This window comes from Numenius arquata, unplaced genomic scaffold (assembly GCF_964106895.1).
Source record: "Numenius arquata unplaced genomic scaffold, bNumArq3.hap1.1 HAP1_SCAFFOLD_1613, whole genome shotgun sequence".
Classification (NCBI taxonomy): Eukaryota; Metazoa; Chordata; class Aves; order Charadriiformes; family Scolopacidae; genus Numenius; species Numenius arquata.
The window spans coordinates 1-14,501 of record NW_027414121.1 but is presented as its reverse complement, the minus strand read 5'-3'; the positions used below and the strand labels follow the sequence as shown (position 1 = coordinate 14,501).

The 14,501-nt window shown below is 59.4% G+C and overlaps 1 protein-coding gene across 1 annotated transcript; it reads left to right on the top strand.

Annotated features, from left to right (window-relative positions):
- Positions 1-13,636, top strand: LOC141477818 (poly(rC)-binding protein 2; the record flags this gene model as incomplete). Its single annotated transcript, XM_074167007.1, has 13 exons — positions 1-194; positions 2,982-3,117; positions 3,602-3,625; positions 3,730-3,762; positions 4,224-4,340; positions 5,771-5,902; positions 6,474-6,602; positions 8,182-8,256; positions 10,039-10,125; positions 10,454-10,519; positions 11,673-11,714; positions 12,857-12,929; positions 13,598-13,636. Coding segments are annotated over exons 2-13 (886 nt in total), but the record flags the coding sequence as incomplete, so codon positions are not given.
- Between the last annotated feature and the right edge of the window lie 865 nt (positions 13,637-14,501).

Below are 14,501 nucleotides of genomic sequence, written 5' to 3'. Positions count from 1 at the left end.
GCTCCCGCCGCCCCCTCCCAGACCCGCCGCGGCCGCCGCAGCAGGAGCAGCCGCCGCCGCCGCCGCCTCCCGCCGCCATCCCGCCCGCCCGCGCTCCCTCTCCCCCCCCACCTCCCTCCCCTCCTCCCCGCCCTCCCTCCTCCCGCTCCGCCCGGAGCGCCCTTCTCCCGCCGCCGTTACCGGCGCCGCTCCAGGTAGGCCCGACCCCCCCTCCCCCCCCCTTCCCTCTCCTCAACCCCAGGCCGCCTCCCGACCCCTTTTCTCCCCCCACCCTTCCCGTTTAACCCCCCTTTCCGCCGCCATCCGGCACCGACTTCCATAACGGCCGCGGAGCCGCGGCCTCGCGTAGCGGCCCCGCGCCGCCCGCCGCCGGCCGCGCCCCTCACGCCAGCCCGCGGCCTACCTGCGGCCTAGTCGCGGCCTAGGCCGCGGCCTGCGCGCGCGCCGCCGCCGGGGCGGGGGGGGGGAGTTGGGTCGGTTTGGGGGGGTTAAGGGGGGGTTGGCGGGCGCCGCCGCCCCTCTTTCCCCCTCCCCGCCACCCCCCCAACCCCTCCCCAAGGGGACCGGGACCGAGGGGGGGCCGCGGAGCCGCGTGCGTCACATGGCGCCGCCACCGCCCCCCCCCCCCCCCCCCCGGTACCGAGAGCCGTGGCGGGGGGGGGAGGGGGAGAATTTTTTTTCTCGCCTTTTTTTTTTTTTTTACCTTTTTTTTTGTGGGTTTTTTTTTTTAGTTTCCTTTTTTTTTCTTCATTTTTTTCTTTTTTTTTTTTTTTTTCTTTTTAATGTCCGGGCCCGTTTTTGCCGCCATCCCGAGTTGTTTTTCCCCCGGTTCTCGGCGCGGCCGGCAGGAGGGTTGGGGGGAGAACGGGCCCGGCTCGGAGTCGCCATCCCCCCCACCTCGAGGAGTCGGGGTTTTCCCCCCGCCTTCACCCCGCCGGGACCGGCCCGGTTTGGGGCCGCGATCCCGGGCCGGGGGTCCGGCCCCCCAACCTCCTTTGCTTCCCGGTGTTTTTGGAGCTGCAGAGTCTTTTCTTACCGCCTCGCACCGGCCCGGTTCGAGGTCCAGAGCCGCCCCCCAACTCTTTGGTGCTAGGCCGCGGTCCCGGGACTCGGCCGGTTCCCCCCACCCCTTCCTTCTGGGGTCCGGGTCCGGTTTAAAGCCGCGATCCCGGAACCAGGAATCTCACTCTGCTTCGTGGACCCCCCCTCCATTTCCCCCAGGCCTGGGGGTCACTCTGCGGCCCCCCCGTTTTCCCCCTGGCCAACGAGCGGGGATCTCCAGCCCCGGAGTTGTTTTTTCACCCCCCTGGACACGGGGATGAGCCAGTTTTGGAGCCACGTTTCCTCTGGCCTCAGGAACCGGCTGTTTTTGGACCAAATCCCTGCCTCGGCAACCACTGTTTCCCCCCAAAATGGTCCCAGTTTGGGGCCGGGATTCTAAGTGGGGAGGCCCCCGGTGGGTGTTTGATCCCGGTACAGGCAGGGGCTGGGCCCTCCACGTGCAACGTGGGGGCAGGCACAGGCAGGGCTGCCGGACGGAGGTAAGATAGAAGTTTTTGGGGGAAGTTTTCCTGCGGAAGAGCCTCACCGGGAGCCCAGATCGGAACAGCGGCTGCTTGCCGGCCTCGGCCTGCCCCCCATGGCTTGGCTTCTCCCTTTGCGTAACCCCCCGGCAGGTTTGGTCGGCTCCTTTTGTCCCTGACGGGCTGTGAGGCGGCCCCGTAACCGACCCAAGCTCGTTCGACTGGCAGAACCGCTGCCAGGAAAGCAAATTAATGCTAACGAAGGCGAACTGGGACGCTGAACTGGTGGGAGGAGGAGTGGGTTTAGAGCCGGAGAGACGGCGGCGGGTGCCAGCGAGGCTCCTGCCACCTCCGGTGAACCGGGAAACTTGTAAACAACCGGCTCGTGGGCTTGGGTCTAGACTCTCCTCCTCACTCCGCAGCTGCCAGGCTGAGATCCTGAGCCCTTCCTTCCAAACTAGGCAAACGGGTGCCTTTTTGGATCCGATGGGACGTCAGGCTGGGTTTATGGAAGCCGTAACTCCTCTCTACAGCAAAAAAAAACCCACCCCATTCCAAGCCAGCGGCTTCCCCTTAAAAGAGCATTAACCCGGAGCATGGCAGCGCTGCCCGTTTGGCACAATCACAGATTAATCCCCCTGCCCTCACCCTGGCTTCTTCTTTTTCCCTGGGCTTGGTTAAACTTTGATGGGGCGGTCACCAGCTGGACTGTGATTAAAAAAAAAAAAAAAAAAAACCCAAACGAAACCAAGAGGCTTAAATGGAGTTTATTTAATTTCTTTTGAAAGTTAAACGGCTGACTGAGCGAGCTGGTGGCCGGTTGGGGTGTTTTGCAACTGCCGTCGGACTCGGGGCCGCAGGTTGTTTGAAACCTGATCGTGTTGCTCATGTGGCCTTATCTGGTTTGAGTAAATCAGCTTGGAAACCCAAGTCCGAAAGGCCTCCCCGTGCAGGCTCGGGGGCACAGATAACTCAATATTTTTAATTTTCCCAACAGCCCGGCTTCCCCCAAGCGGGTTAAACCGAAGGGGAAGGGGGCGGCTCTGTCTGGCGCGTGTGTGTCTACACGCAGCGACGGAGGAAAGCTTGTAATTTAGATGAAGGTGTGGGGATCACAAGTAGAGGCAAGTTCCCCACAGCTGTAGGTGAAGCCTTTGGAAGGAGCCGGGATCAGCCCTCACGGCTTCGGCTGTTCCTCAAGGTGGGATTTTGCCTCTTCAGCCTTGGAAAACTCCTGGCAAGGAGGATCAGCCTGTCAGGGAGCTGAAATTCCAGGGAACAGTCTCCTGATCGCTCCTTGGGGTGGAGAGTGGCCCTAAAAGTGCCAGGGGGATGTGCGGGGATGGGGGTGTGTGGGGGGAACCCCTTAGATATGCTGAATTCCCTCAGGATGGGTCAGAAACGGGCCGGGAGGGGGTTGGCACAGCCCCTCAAACGCAACCTCTCTCTTGTTCTCAGCTCTGCTCACCCAGCGACCAAAGATCTGCCCCCTGACAAAGCCTGACTCAAGCCCTCGCAGCTCAAGATGGACACCGGTGTCATTGAAGGTGGTTTAAATGTCACGCTCACCATCCGACTACTTATGCACGGAAAGGTACGTGGCCTGGGGCGGGGGGGGGGGAATGTGGGGACATGCCAAAGCCTCCCCCCTCGCCTGACGTGGGGTGGCTTTTCTGGCAGCTTGGATGGAGGCTGGCGGGGGGGGGTTCCATGGCAGTAAATGGGTGTCAGTGGGACCTCGGACCTCTCGGAGCCGCTTGGTTACTGCGGCCATTAGAGAGCAGGGTTAGGAATGTGCTCCCTGGCACCCGGCCGGCTCCGGGATATCTCATGACGAGGAGAGGCAGCGCTTAAAAAGCGCAGCGCATCAATAAAAATAACAGCTTGGGAAGTTGGGGGTGGGGGGAAAGTAACCTGATGGAGAGCTCAGCTTGGGAACAAGGTGTCACTGTGTCCCGGGAAGGGGTGGGGGGGACGACATCTGGCGTCCCGAGGAGCTTGTTTTGGCTGGTTTTTAAGCTTGGGACTCATAGAATTTTTGAAGCGCTGACTAATTGCTGCTTTTGTTTCCGTCCCAGGAGGTGGGAAGCATCATTGGGAAGGTAAGTGAGGCCCAAACCCCCTCCCCCTGCCTCCTTCCCCCCCCCCCCCCCTTTCTGCCCAGCATGGCCGCACTAATGCCTCTTCCTTCTCTCCCTCCGCGCAGAAAGGGGAGTCGGTGAAGAAGATGCGTGAGGAGGTGAGTGTGTGTGTGTGAGGGGAGCCCGGGAAGGGGTTTTGGGGGTGAGGAGCTGTTGCGGGGGGGGGGGGGGGAGGGATTTGCAGGCAGAGGGATTTGCAGGCAGAGCGCAGGCAGCGGATGGGAGCCGTGGCGCAAAGCATGCTGGGAGGTGTAGGCAGGGACGGGCAGGAAGCCGAGCGGGCTAAGATGGCTGCCCGGAGCCGAGCACGGTGTGCGGGGGGAGGATTCATCACCGGCAGGCGGGGGGTGGGGAATAATCCTACCTGCCCCACATCGAATCGAGCCGCAGACCCACTGCTGCTGCTTTTTAGGGGTCTGAGCTCAGGGAAAGGGGGGTTGTATGAGTTTAGGGAGGGGAGGGGTCTGAGCGTGGGGTGGGAGTGTGGGTCTGAGCTCATGGGGGGGGGTCCCTGAGCTCTGGTTTTCTTTCCCCCCCCCCCCCTACCCCTCCCCTGCAGAGCGGTGCTCGCATTAACATCTCAGAAGGGAACTGCCCCGAGCGGATCATCACCCTCGCTGGACCCACCAATGCCATCTTCAAAGCTTTTGCGATGATCATTGACAAACTGGAAGAGGTGCGTCCGTGATCTCGAGCCCCCCCCCCCCCCCCGCCCCCCGTCGTGTCCCCCTCCCCCCTAAATTCACCCCAGAGCATGTGTGTAGGGGGTCCGGAGCACGAGGAAAAAACTCTTCCCCAGGGACGAGGAGCGGGATGGGCTCGTTCCGCATGGGCTGGCGGTCTTTTTCCTGGGCGGGCCCTGCCTGCTCTTTGCCCGATGCAAATGGCGGGGGGGGTCAAGGTCTGGGTGGTGACACCTCCCTGTGTGTGCTGAGCTGTCCCCAAGCTCGCTGAGCACTGGGGCCCCACGGGGACCTTCCTGGGCCCAAAATGCCCTGTGGCAACCAGTTAAATGGCTTAAAACAGCCGGGATTTGAAACTCCCTGGCTTTGCTTGTACTCCCAGGCGGTCGCGCTGTTTCCCCCTGTGGGGGGGCAATGGGGGCTCGGCTCCATCCCCACTGAGGAGGGGTCCTGGGGGTGCACAGGAGCTGCCCCTGCTCCTGTTGAATCGGTAACTTCCAAGGAAGGGGGGGAAAATGATCCTGGAGGGGAAAACGTTGATCCTGGATACGCTGGATCCCCGGTGGGTGTTAGAGCCTGCTCAAGGATGAGGGGTCAGGGAGCTTCCCATCCAGCTCCGCATCCTTCCGAAGGCCTGAGCGCTCCTCGCTCCATGGCCCTTGCCTCGCTTTTGGGGGGGAAAACTTGGATTTAGGATTATTCCTTGGGTGGGGTGGACACAGCCCAGCGCTGGCAGATCCATCCCCCAGCCCCTTCTGCCTAAAGGGCTGCTGAAACTGGAGCTGTTTGTGCCGAACCCCGAGAGCTGGAGCCTTCCCAGTGCTCCCAGTCCGAGCGTGGATCCCGTCGGTGCTTCAAGCGCTGGGCTGGGAGTTTAAAGCTTTTTATTTTCCTGGGTCAGTTGAGCCATGGCCTTGTGCCTCCCCTCCCCCTGCCAGCACATGACCACTGCAATTGGTGCCGGGCTTGGTTTGGTTTTTTCCCTGGAGCCACTCCTGCCTTCATCCCCTCTTAAAATGGGAGGAGCTGGGGGTTCACTAGGCCCCCACAATTTGTCCTCCCTCCAGCATCACCGGTCCTCATTGGGGTATGGTGTGACCCAGCCACTGCTTCTGTGCTGGGCTGGTGGGGGCTTTAATTGAGAAAACATGAGTTCGGCTTCTTATTTCCCCTTCCTTCCCCCCCCCACCCCAAAACATGGCCGTGTCATTTCCGAGCCGCTAACGAAGTCCCTGGGAAATGGGACTGGGACAGCCCTGGGGTCACCTTGGCCTGGCACGGCCCGTGCCAGCGTCGTCCTCCCCTGTCCCTCGTGCCGTTCCGGTGAGGGCACAGCATGGGGCTGACCATCCGTGCCCCCCCCCCCCGCCCCCCCCCCTCCTTCCTCTCCCTCCTGCTCTGAGTGATCTCCTCTTCCTCACAGGACATCAGCAGCTCCATGACCAACAGTACGGCCGCCAGCCGGCCCCCGGTCACCCTCCGGCTCGTGGTCCCTGCCAGCCAGTGCGGCTCCCTCATCGGGAAAGGAGGCTGCAAGATCAAAGAGATACGAGAGGTGCGTGTTGGCCAGCCCCGGTGGGGCGGAGGGGGGGATACCCGGGATTTGGGTGCCCCCAGGGACAAATCCTTGTGTTGCCCTCTCCCAGGACGTGGTGTCACTTGGCTTTTCAAGAGCTTTTTGTATTTTTAGTCCTTGGGGAAACTGAGACTTGGGGCAGACCCTTGGGTTCCTGCTTCCCTGTGCCCCCCCTCAAGCCTTTTCCCAGTTGTTTGTTTGTTTGGGGGGGGGATATACTGCCAGGCCTGTGCCGCCCTCAGTAATGCCGCTTATCACCCGGTGCTGCTGGGGGATTAACTCCCTCCAGCTCCGCTCTGCTTGACTTGGGTTACAGGGAAAAGCTACAACCCAGGTCCCCCTCTCCTGCCCCGGGCTCCTGATGCTGGAATTATTTCCAGCTAGGATTAAAGCACTTTATTTTGGGGGGGGTGGGGGAGGTGAAAAGGAGGAGGAGGGGAGGGGGGGGGGGGGGGGCCGTTTTGGCTATGTATAACCCAGCCGCGGGGTTTGTCGCTGAGGTCAGAGCTCTCCTTGGGGTCTGACGGCTTTTATTTTTAACCTCTGGCAGAGCACGGGGGCGCAGGTCCAGGTGGCGGGGGACATGCTGCCCAACTCCACCGAGCGAGCCATCACCATTGCTGGGATCCCACAGTCCATCATCGAGTGCGTCAAACAGATCTGCGTCGTCATGCTTGAGGTAAAGTCACCCCCCCCTTCCCCCTCCCGACCTCATGGGGCATTTTTTTTTTTTCCACAAACACCCCCTTACTCCCCCCGGGGAAGGCACGTGCAGCGCAGGGATCCCTCCCCCCCGCCCCCCGCCCTTGGTGAGCTGCGGTCCTTCTAATGAGTGGAAACCGCTGAGGACGGAGCAATGGGATAAAGGAATAGCTGGGGATTAGAGCCTCATCCAGGTGAGGCTGGGAGCTGCTTAAACCCGGGGTCGAGCCAGGCCTCTAGAGCTGCTCACCCGCTACCGGTGTCACCTGCGGCTCTGCGGTGACCCGTCAGGGTGACACTGCTGTCCCACATCTCCCTGGTGTGCTGTTCCGGCTGCCCTCCGCCAGGGGAATAGGATTGTTTTATATCCTCCCAAACGGCCAATTTAAACCCAAAGTGGAGCGTTGGCATCTGGGGAGGGGGAATTCCAGTGCCAGTGTCACCCGGTGTCTAATGTCCCCTCTGAAAGAAATAGGATTGTTCTACGTTCTCCCTCCTGAAGGGCTGATTTAAACCCAAAGTGAGGTGTTGGTGCCAGTGTCACCCAGTGTCTCATGTCCCCTCTGAAAGAAATGGGATTGTTCTGCGGCCTCCTAAATGGCCGATTTTAACCCAAAGGAGAACGTTGGTGCACGGGGTGGGGGGTTTATCGGTGCCAGTGTCACCCGGTGTCTGACCTGTCCCCTCTGAAAGAAATGGGATTGTTCTACGTCATCCCAAAGGGGTAATTTTAACCCAAAGCAGAGCGTTGGTGCCCGGGGTGGGGGGTTGTCGGTGCCGGTGTCACCCGGTGTCTAATGTCTCCTCTGAAAGAAACAGGATTGTTCTACGTCCTCGCAAGCGGGTGATTTAAACCCAAAGTGGAGTGTTGGTGCCCGGGGTGGGGATTTGTCAGTGCCAGTGTCACCCAGTGTCTGTCCTGTCCCCTCTGAAAGAAACAGGATTGTTCTACATCCTCCCCAATATGTGATTTAAACCCAAAGAGGGGGGTGGGGGGTGTTGGTGCCTGGGGTGGGGGTTTGTCAGTGCCAGTGTCACCTGGTGCGTAACCTGTCCCCCCTAAAAGAAATAAGATTGTTCTACATCCTCCCAAACAGGTGATTTAAACCCAAAGTGGGGTGTTGGTGCCCGGGGTGGGGTATATCGGTGCCAGTGTCACCCAGTGTCTGACCTGTCCCCTTTGAAAGAAATGGGATTGTTCTACATCCTCCCAAACAGGTGATTTTAACCCAAAGCAGGGTGTTGGTGCCAGTGTCACCTGGTGTCTAATGTCCCCTCTGAAAGAAATAGGATTGTTCTACGTCCTCCCCAATATGTGATTTAAACCCAAAGTGGGGTGTTGGTACCCGGGGAGGGGTTTATCGGTGCCAGTGTCACCCAGTGTCTGACCTGTCCCCTCTGACAGAAATGGGCTTGTTCTACATCCTCCTGGGTGATTTTTCTACATCCTCAACGGGTGACTTTTAACCCAAAGCGGGGTGTTGGTGCCTGGGGAGGGGGGTTGTTGGTGCCAGCATCACCTGGTGTCTAACTTGTCCCCTCTGCTTGTCACCCAGTCTCCCCCGAAGGGCGTCACCATCCCCTACCGACCCAAGCCATCCAGCTCTCCCGTCATCTTTGCAGGCGGTCAGGTAAGGCCTCTCCTCTGCTCCTGGGGTTGTGGGAAGGGTGGGGGGGCGGGGGTCAGGAATTTCGAGGGGAGTGTTTTATGGAGCTGCCGCGCCAGCCCCTCTGCGTGCCTGTCACCCACCCTCCAGCCTCCCAGAGCCCGCTCCGAGCCTCCCTGAGCTCTGAGGGGATGGAAAAGGGGGAAAAAACGGGGAGGGCCAAAAAGTGGCTGATTTGGGGAGGGGGGGGGGTTGCTGGAAAACAGCTCTGGAGTTTACCAGCCAAAAAATTCCCCCCAAATCCCAGTATGATGGCGGGGGGGGGGGCATTTGAATCAGGCCCAGATTCCAGTTGTACAAATCTCCAGGCTCTGTCCCTCTGCCTTGGGGCTGGCTCTGAGGACTCGGCGTGATGTGGGTGACCGGCCCAGAGGGTTTGGGGGGGCGGGGGGGGTGGTGGTGTCTGTGCTTTTGGGGTGCAAAGGCTTACCCTGGGGTGCAGAAAGGCCTCACTGTGCGTGAGGGGGCGGGGGGGAAATGTCAGATAGGAGTAGCCGTGGGGTGATGTGGGATTTAGTCTCTCCTGCGCTGAGCTGATCCGGGGGGAGCTGCTTGCTCCCTGCCACTGAGACAGGTTACAGGTGACAGGGCTCCCTGGGGATCCTGTCTGCTGTAAAAGCCCTAAAACCGCTCCCCCCTCCCAGGGTCCCTTTTTGGGGTGGGGGGTGGGCGTTGCTGGCTGGGTGTCCTCACCCCAGGGTCCTTATCCAGGAGGCTCGGGGCCTGGGTCACCCACTTGCCACCCTGCGGGTGAAAACACGGCCACTTGTGCAAACGCATCCGTTGCCTTCCTGCTGTCAGGGAAAACCCGTGGGGCGGGGGGGGAAGAGGGGGCTCTGGCAGGGCCTGGAGCCCATAGCCAGCCCCAGGGACCCCCATTCGGGCAGCGCAGGCAGGGTCCAGCATGGAGGCCTCCATAGGGCAGGGAAAGGGGGTAGCTGCCGCCGGCCCCCCCACCCCGAGAGCCAGGCCTGACTCTCATCTTCCCCCTTCCTTCCCCCTGCCCTTCCCCCCCCTGCCCCCCGGCTCCCCTTTTGCCCCCCCCCCCCCCCACCCGCCAGGCTGGCACACCATGCTTGTTTTGGGGACAGATTTGCCGCCGTCCCCCTTCCTCGCCTTGGCCCCCCCCAACCCCAGCCTTGCCCTCCCTTCCCTCTTTCTCCCCTCCCTGAACCTGGTCATCCATCCCCACCTCTCCGACAGCTTCTCCTGCCGCTCTGTGCCCTGGGGGGGGTGCCTGGCTGGTACCTCCATGCCCCCCCTGCCTTTTGCAAGCGGAGGGCTGTACCCTGTGGCTTTTTTTGCCCCCACCCCCCCTGTGGCACGGGAGCAGGCTGCCTTCCCCGTTAGAGCAGTGAGGAGCAGGCTTCCCATGGCCACGCATCTTTTTCCCACCCCCTTCCCCCTTTTTTCTTCTCCCTCCCCCTTTTTCCCCCCCCCCTCCTCCTTTTCCACCCCCTTTTCCCCTGGCCCCAGGGCCGCGGCCAGCCCCCCAGGGTAGCCATCCGGGCCCCCGGTGGGCGCGTTGGCTTTCTTTTCTCTTCCACAGCTCAGAGTCGTGTGTTTTAAGAGTAGGTTTTAAACCCTGGAGAGAGAGAGAGGAAAAGAAAAAAATAATATATATATATATAAAAAAAAAATAAAAAACCAAACAAAACGAAAGCTAAATGTGGATGTGCCTTTGGTGTTAGCGAAAGGTTTCGGATTGACAGCCCTGGAGACTGAAGTCCTCTAATTTATCCACAGGACAGGTACAGCAGCGGCAGTGCGAGCTACCCCCACACCGCCCCATCCATGTGCCTCAACTCTGACTTGGAGGGACCACCTCAGGAGGTGAGAGGGGAGTTCAGTCTCCACGGCCCGTTCAATCCTTGGCCTCTCTGAGACTGCCAACGAAAGGGTGGCATTTCTCCCGTTTATACCCTCCCTGTCCCCGTCCCCATCCCCCCACCCCCTTCCCCCCCCAAAAAAAAAAAAAAAAAAAAAAACCAAACCCACCAACCCCCAAAAATCCCCCCCATCAACCCGCTGGCTCTTTTTTTTTTTTTTTAATTATTTTTTTTTTATTTCTTATTTATTTATTATTTTTTTTTTTTTTTGTGCTGTGGACTCCTGTCCACTGGGAACTGGACTCTGAGCCCACCAACCTCTCCTCACGCAGGCCACCCGGCAGCCACTGCATGGCAACGAACTTGGGCCAATTCCAGCCTGGGCTGCAGTTCTTCCGGTGACCTGGAAGTGAGGCTGTGTACCCCCCCACCCCCCCCCAACCCCCCAACCCAACCCATCCCTCCCCAAACCTCTCCCCTTCCTATCCCACCCGTCCCCACCTGCCCAGCCCCACCTTTACCCCCCTAAAAAAAAAAAATAAATTAATAAATCCAAAAAAAACCCCACCTTAGCCAGCCAGGCCCCCCCCCTTTCCCCTCCTCCCACCCCCCCTCCCTTTTTGGGGTAGCTTCAGGAGGAATCTGAAGTCTGTGGCTGTCCCTTAACCTCCAAGACATGGAATCTGTGGCAGGTTCAGGCACTTGGCCTTCTCTGTCCCCCCCCCCGCCCCCTTCCCCGAATGCCTCTCTTTTGCCGCCCCCCCCCACCCCCCCCCCCCCGCCCCCCCAGCATCGGTAGCCAGCTCCAGCATTTTACCTCTAGCTTGCCCGGCAACCTTTTCCTAGGCGTGCAAAGTGACGAGAGGACTCGGAACGGGACGTGGTTTTTATTTTTTGGGAGGGTGGGGGGAGCGTGGGATGGATTTTGGAAAGGGGGAGGGGGGGGGGCGGGCGGTGTTAACTGGTTTAAAGGAGGAGGAGGAGGAGGAGAAGGCCGGGAGCTAGCAGGGCTGGCGGGGGGGCGTTGGAGATCTTTTCCCCTCTCGGCGAGGCTTGGCGGGGAGTGGGGGGCAAGAAGGGGGGGGGGGGGGGGGGGGCGCAGGGCTAGAAGCATTGTCGGATTCCACCACACCATACATCTTCATCAAGATCCCAGCCGTTCTGTTTGGTTGTGTGTGTGTGTGTTTTTGGTTTTTTTTTTGGTTTTTTTTTTTCCTCTGCCACGTTTTTATTGATTATTTTTTTATTATTATTATTATTACTATTATTAATTATTAATTTTTTCTGGGGTGGGGGGGACGGCGCCATACTGTCCACTCCCTCTCCCCTTTAACCGCCACTTTAAAAGGCCAATTGGAATTACAAACAGCCCTGGCTAGAAACTCGCTCGTTACGGCGTTTATCCGTCCCCTGCCTCTCCCTGTCCCACTTCCCTCGCCCCGGAGAACTCTCCACCTTGGCTCTCTGACTTCCTGGCTCGTTGAAATCTGTCTGTCCCTGGGTGGCTTTGTCCGATGGTTGTTAATAGGACTTTTTTCCTCCTTTTTGTAGGCCTATACCATTCAAGGACAGTATGCCATTCCACAGCCAGATGTAAGTTTTGATTTACAACTTCTTGTCTTGAAATCCACCCTTTTCCTCTTCCCTTTTTCCCCCCTTCCAAAATTTTCTCCCCACCCTCCCCCCGCCTCCAGCCCCTGCCTGGGGGAGAACGCTCAATCCGATCTCCCGTCCCATCCGTCCCCCCCCCACCCCTTAAAAAAAACTCACCTCCCTTCAATTCGCAGCCGCCTTCACCCCTTTTTCCACCACTTCTCCCTTTTTCCTTCCCTCCACCTTCTTTCTGCCACTTCCCTCCTCCTCCTATATATATATATTTTATATTTTTATTTTTTTCTGACCCGCCTCTCCCTGGCTTGGCATTTCACACCAGCTCCGGCTTTTCCTTGCCCACCCCCTAAATTTCCCCTTGGATTTGGCCCCCAGCCCACCAAGAGAAACCAAAACCCAGCCGTGGTGCGTTCTCCCGGGGCAGGGGACAGCTGGCCCAGTGAGTGGTCGCAGGTGGCATTTGGGGGGGGGGGGGCGGGTCAGAGAGCCGGGGGGGGGATTATATCTGGCCCAGCCCACCCTGTCTGGGGGAGAGGAGTGACAGTCCAGGCGGTGGCCACCTCTCCCCGTGGGCGCTGGCCCATGGGGCACTCACCATCCTCTGGCACCCATGTTCATCCTGTTGGCTCGTTGCGGGTCTGTTCTGGCATGGGGGGGGGGGGGGGGGGGGGGCGGGGGGGGGTGGCTCGGATGCGCAGGCCAGGGAAGGAGAAGGGTTAGGAGGAAATCGGGCTACGAGAATTAATCGGAGGGCTAATCTGAGCCCACCTCCCTTGGTGACACTCCTGTCCGTACGTGGTGTGGTGTCACTTGTCCCGTCTCCTGCTCCTCTCTGCTTCTCTCTCCGAGCTCCTTTCCTACCTCGCTTCACTGGGGGGGGGGGTGGGCGCAGCCCCCCCACCTTGGCCTGGCACCTTCCTTATGGAGGGGCTCGGGGGGGGGGGGGGAGACACGACGACCCGGTGCCATCGGGCAGTGACTGTATTGATGTTCTGTGAGTCCTGGCCCCCCTGTGGGCTTGGGAAATGGCTAACATCAGCCTTTTCTTTTTTCTTTCTTTCTTTCTTCCCCCCCCCCTCCCCCTCTTTACCCCCCCCCCCCCGCCCCCCTTCCCGCTCCTTTAGCTGACCAAGCTGCACCAGTTGGCAATGCAACAGTCACACTTTCCAATGTCTCATGGCAACACTGGATTCAGTGGTATGAAAACTCCTTCTCTCTTTTTCTTCTCTACGTTACCGTGGGCCAAAGGCCAGGCCTGGGGCGGGGGGGGGGGGGGGGGGGGGGGAGCTGCCGCTCGGCTCCTCTCTAACGGTGTGGGGGGGGCCTCCGCTTGGGGCTCGCAAAAAGAAAAAGGGAAAAAAAAAAAAACCACCATAAACCCCCCCAAAATCAAACATTTTTTCCAGAGCCGAGCCTGGCCAGGGAATGGTCTCTTGGGGGTGACTCGGTACTGGCCTCGGCAAGTTGCGGGGGGGGCCGCAGAGGGTAGAAAACACCCCACCCCCCCCAAAAAAAAAAAAACCCCAACATTTAAAAACCAAGCAGGCAGGGCCTCCGTGCTGCTTTCCTTCTCTTCACCCCCAGCTCTGCCAACGTACTGGGAAACGCCCCCCCCCCCCCCCCCGGCCAAGACCCGCAGCACCCTCTCTCTCTCCCCCCCTCCGGCTACTCCAGTCCTGAGCAGGCAACTGTTGAGTTGTACCAAATTTGCTGTAGATTTGCTAAAACGGCTTTAAAAAAAAAAAAAAAAAAAAAGAAGAAAACCAATTAAAAAAAAAAAAAAAGGAAATAAAAAGAAATAAATTATCCATTTGGGGCTCTAAACTTGAGACAGCCAAAACTCATTGTCACTTGTATCTTAACAGGCATTGAATCCAGCTCTCCAGAGGTGAAAGGCTATTGGGGTAATGATTAAAAACCAAAATCTGTAGTTATTCTATCGTTGTATTTTTAAATACTCACCGGGGTCTCCTTCTCCCTGTTCGACGCTGCCCGCCTTTTTGTGCACGGATGGGGAGGGGGGAAAAAGTGTGTGTGTGGGGGGGGGGGTCAGGGAGAAGCCTTAGAAGGGCTGGAGGTGCCCCCCCCCCCCCCCCCCAGGAGGAGGTTGGATGGTGGAGAGCAGCAGGATTTGTTGCAGGGCTCAGTCATCTTGGGCCCCCCCTCGCTTTAATCCCCCTGCAAACCATACTCTATGGAGGGGGGGGGAGCGATTCCCAGTCGTTGTCCCCCCCCCGCCAACCCTGCCCAAGGAGTCACTGGAGTGGGTAAGCCCCCCCCCCCCCAGCTTGCCACCACTGGCCACGGAGGGAATGAGCACTGGCGTTGGGCCACCGGTGTGTCCCCGGTGAAGGTTTTGAGGCTCCCTGTAGCAGGGAGCGAGCTGGGGAGGAGGGGGGGGGGAAAGTGGTAAAAATGCCAAAATAATCCATTTAGCACATAATTTGGCCCCGTCTGGGACGGGAGCAGCCTCGCAGGGGGGCTGAGGAGGAAGAGGAGGAGGAGGGAGGTAGCGTAGCCTTGGAAGCTGGTACCGGAGGAGCCCAGCCACCCCAATGGAGCCCCCCCCCCCTCCCCGTGAGAATCTGCTGCTCCGGGATTGTCCTGACAGGAAGGAAAATCCTGTGGTGACATCGCGGGGAGGGGGACAAAGGGGAAGAGAAATATGGGGTGAATTATTTTGAGGGGGGGGAGAAATTGGGGGGTTGGTGGGAGCAGCAGGGAGGGATGGAATAACCTCCCGCCTTGCTCTGCCCTTTCTCCCCCACC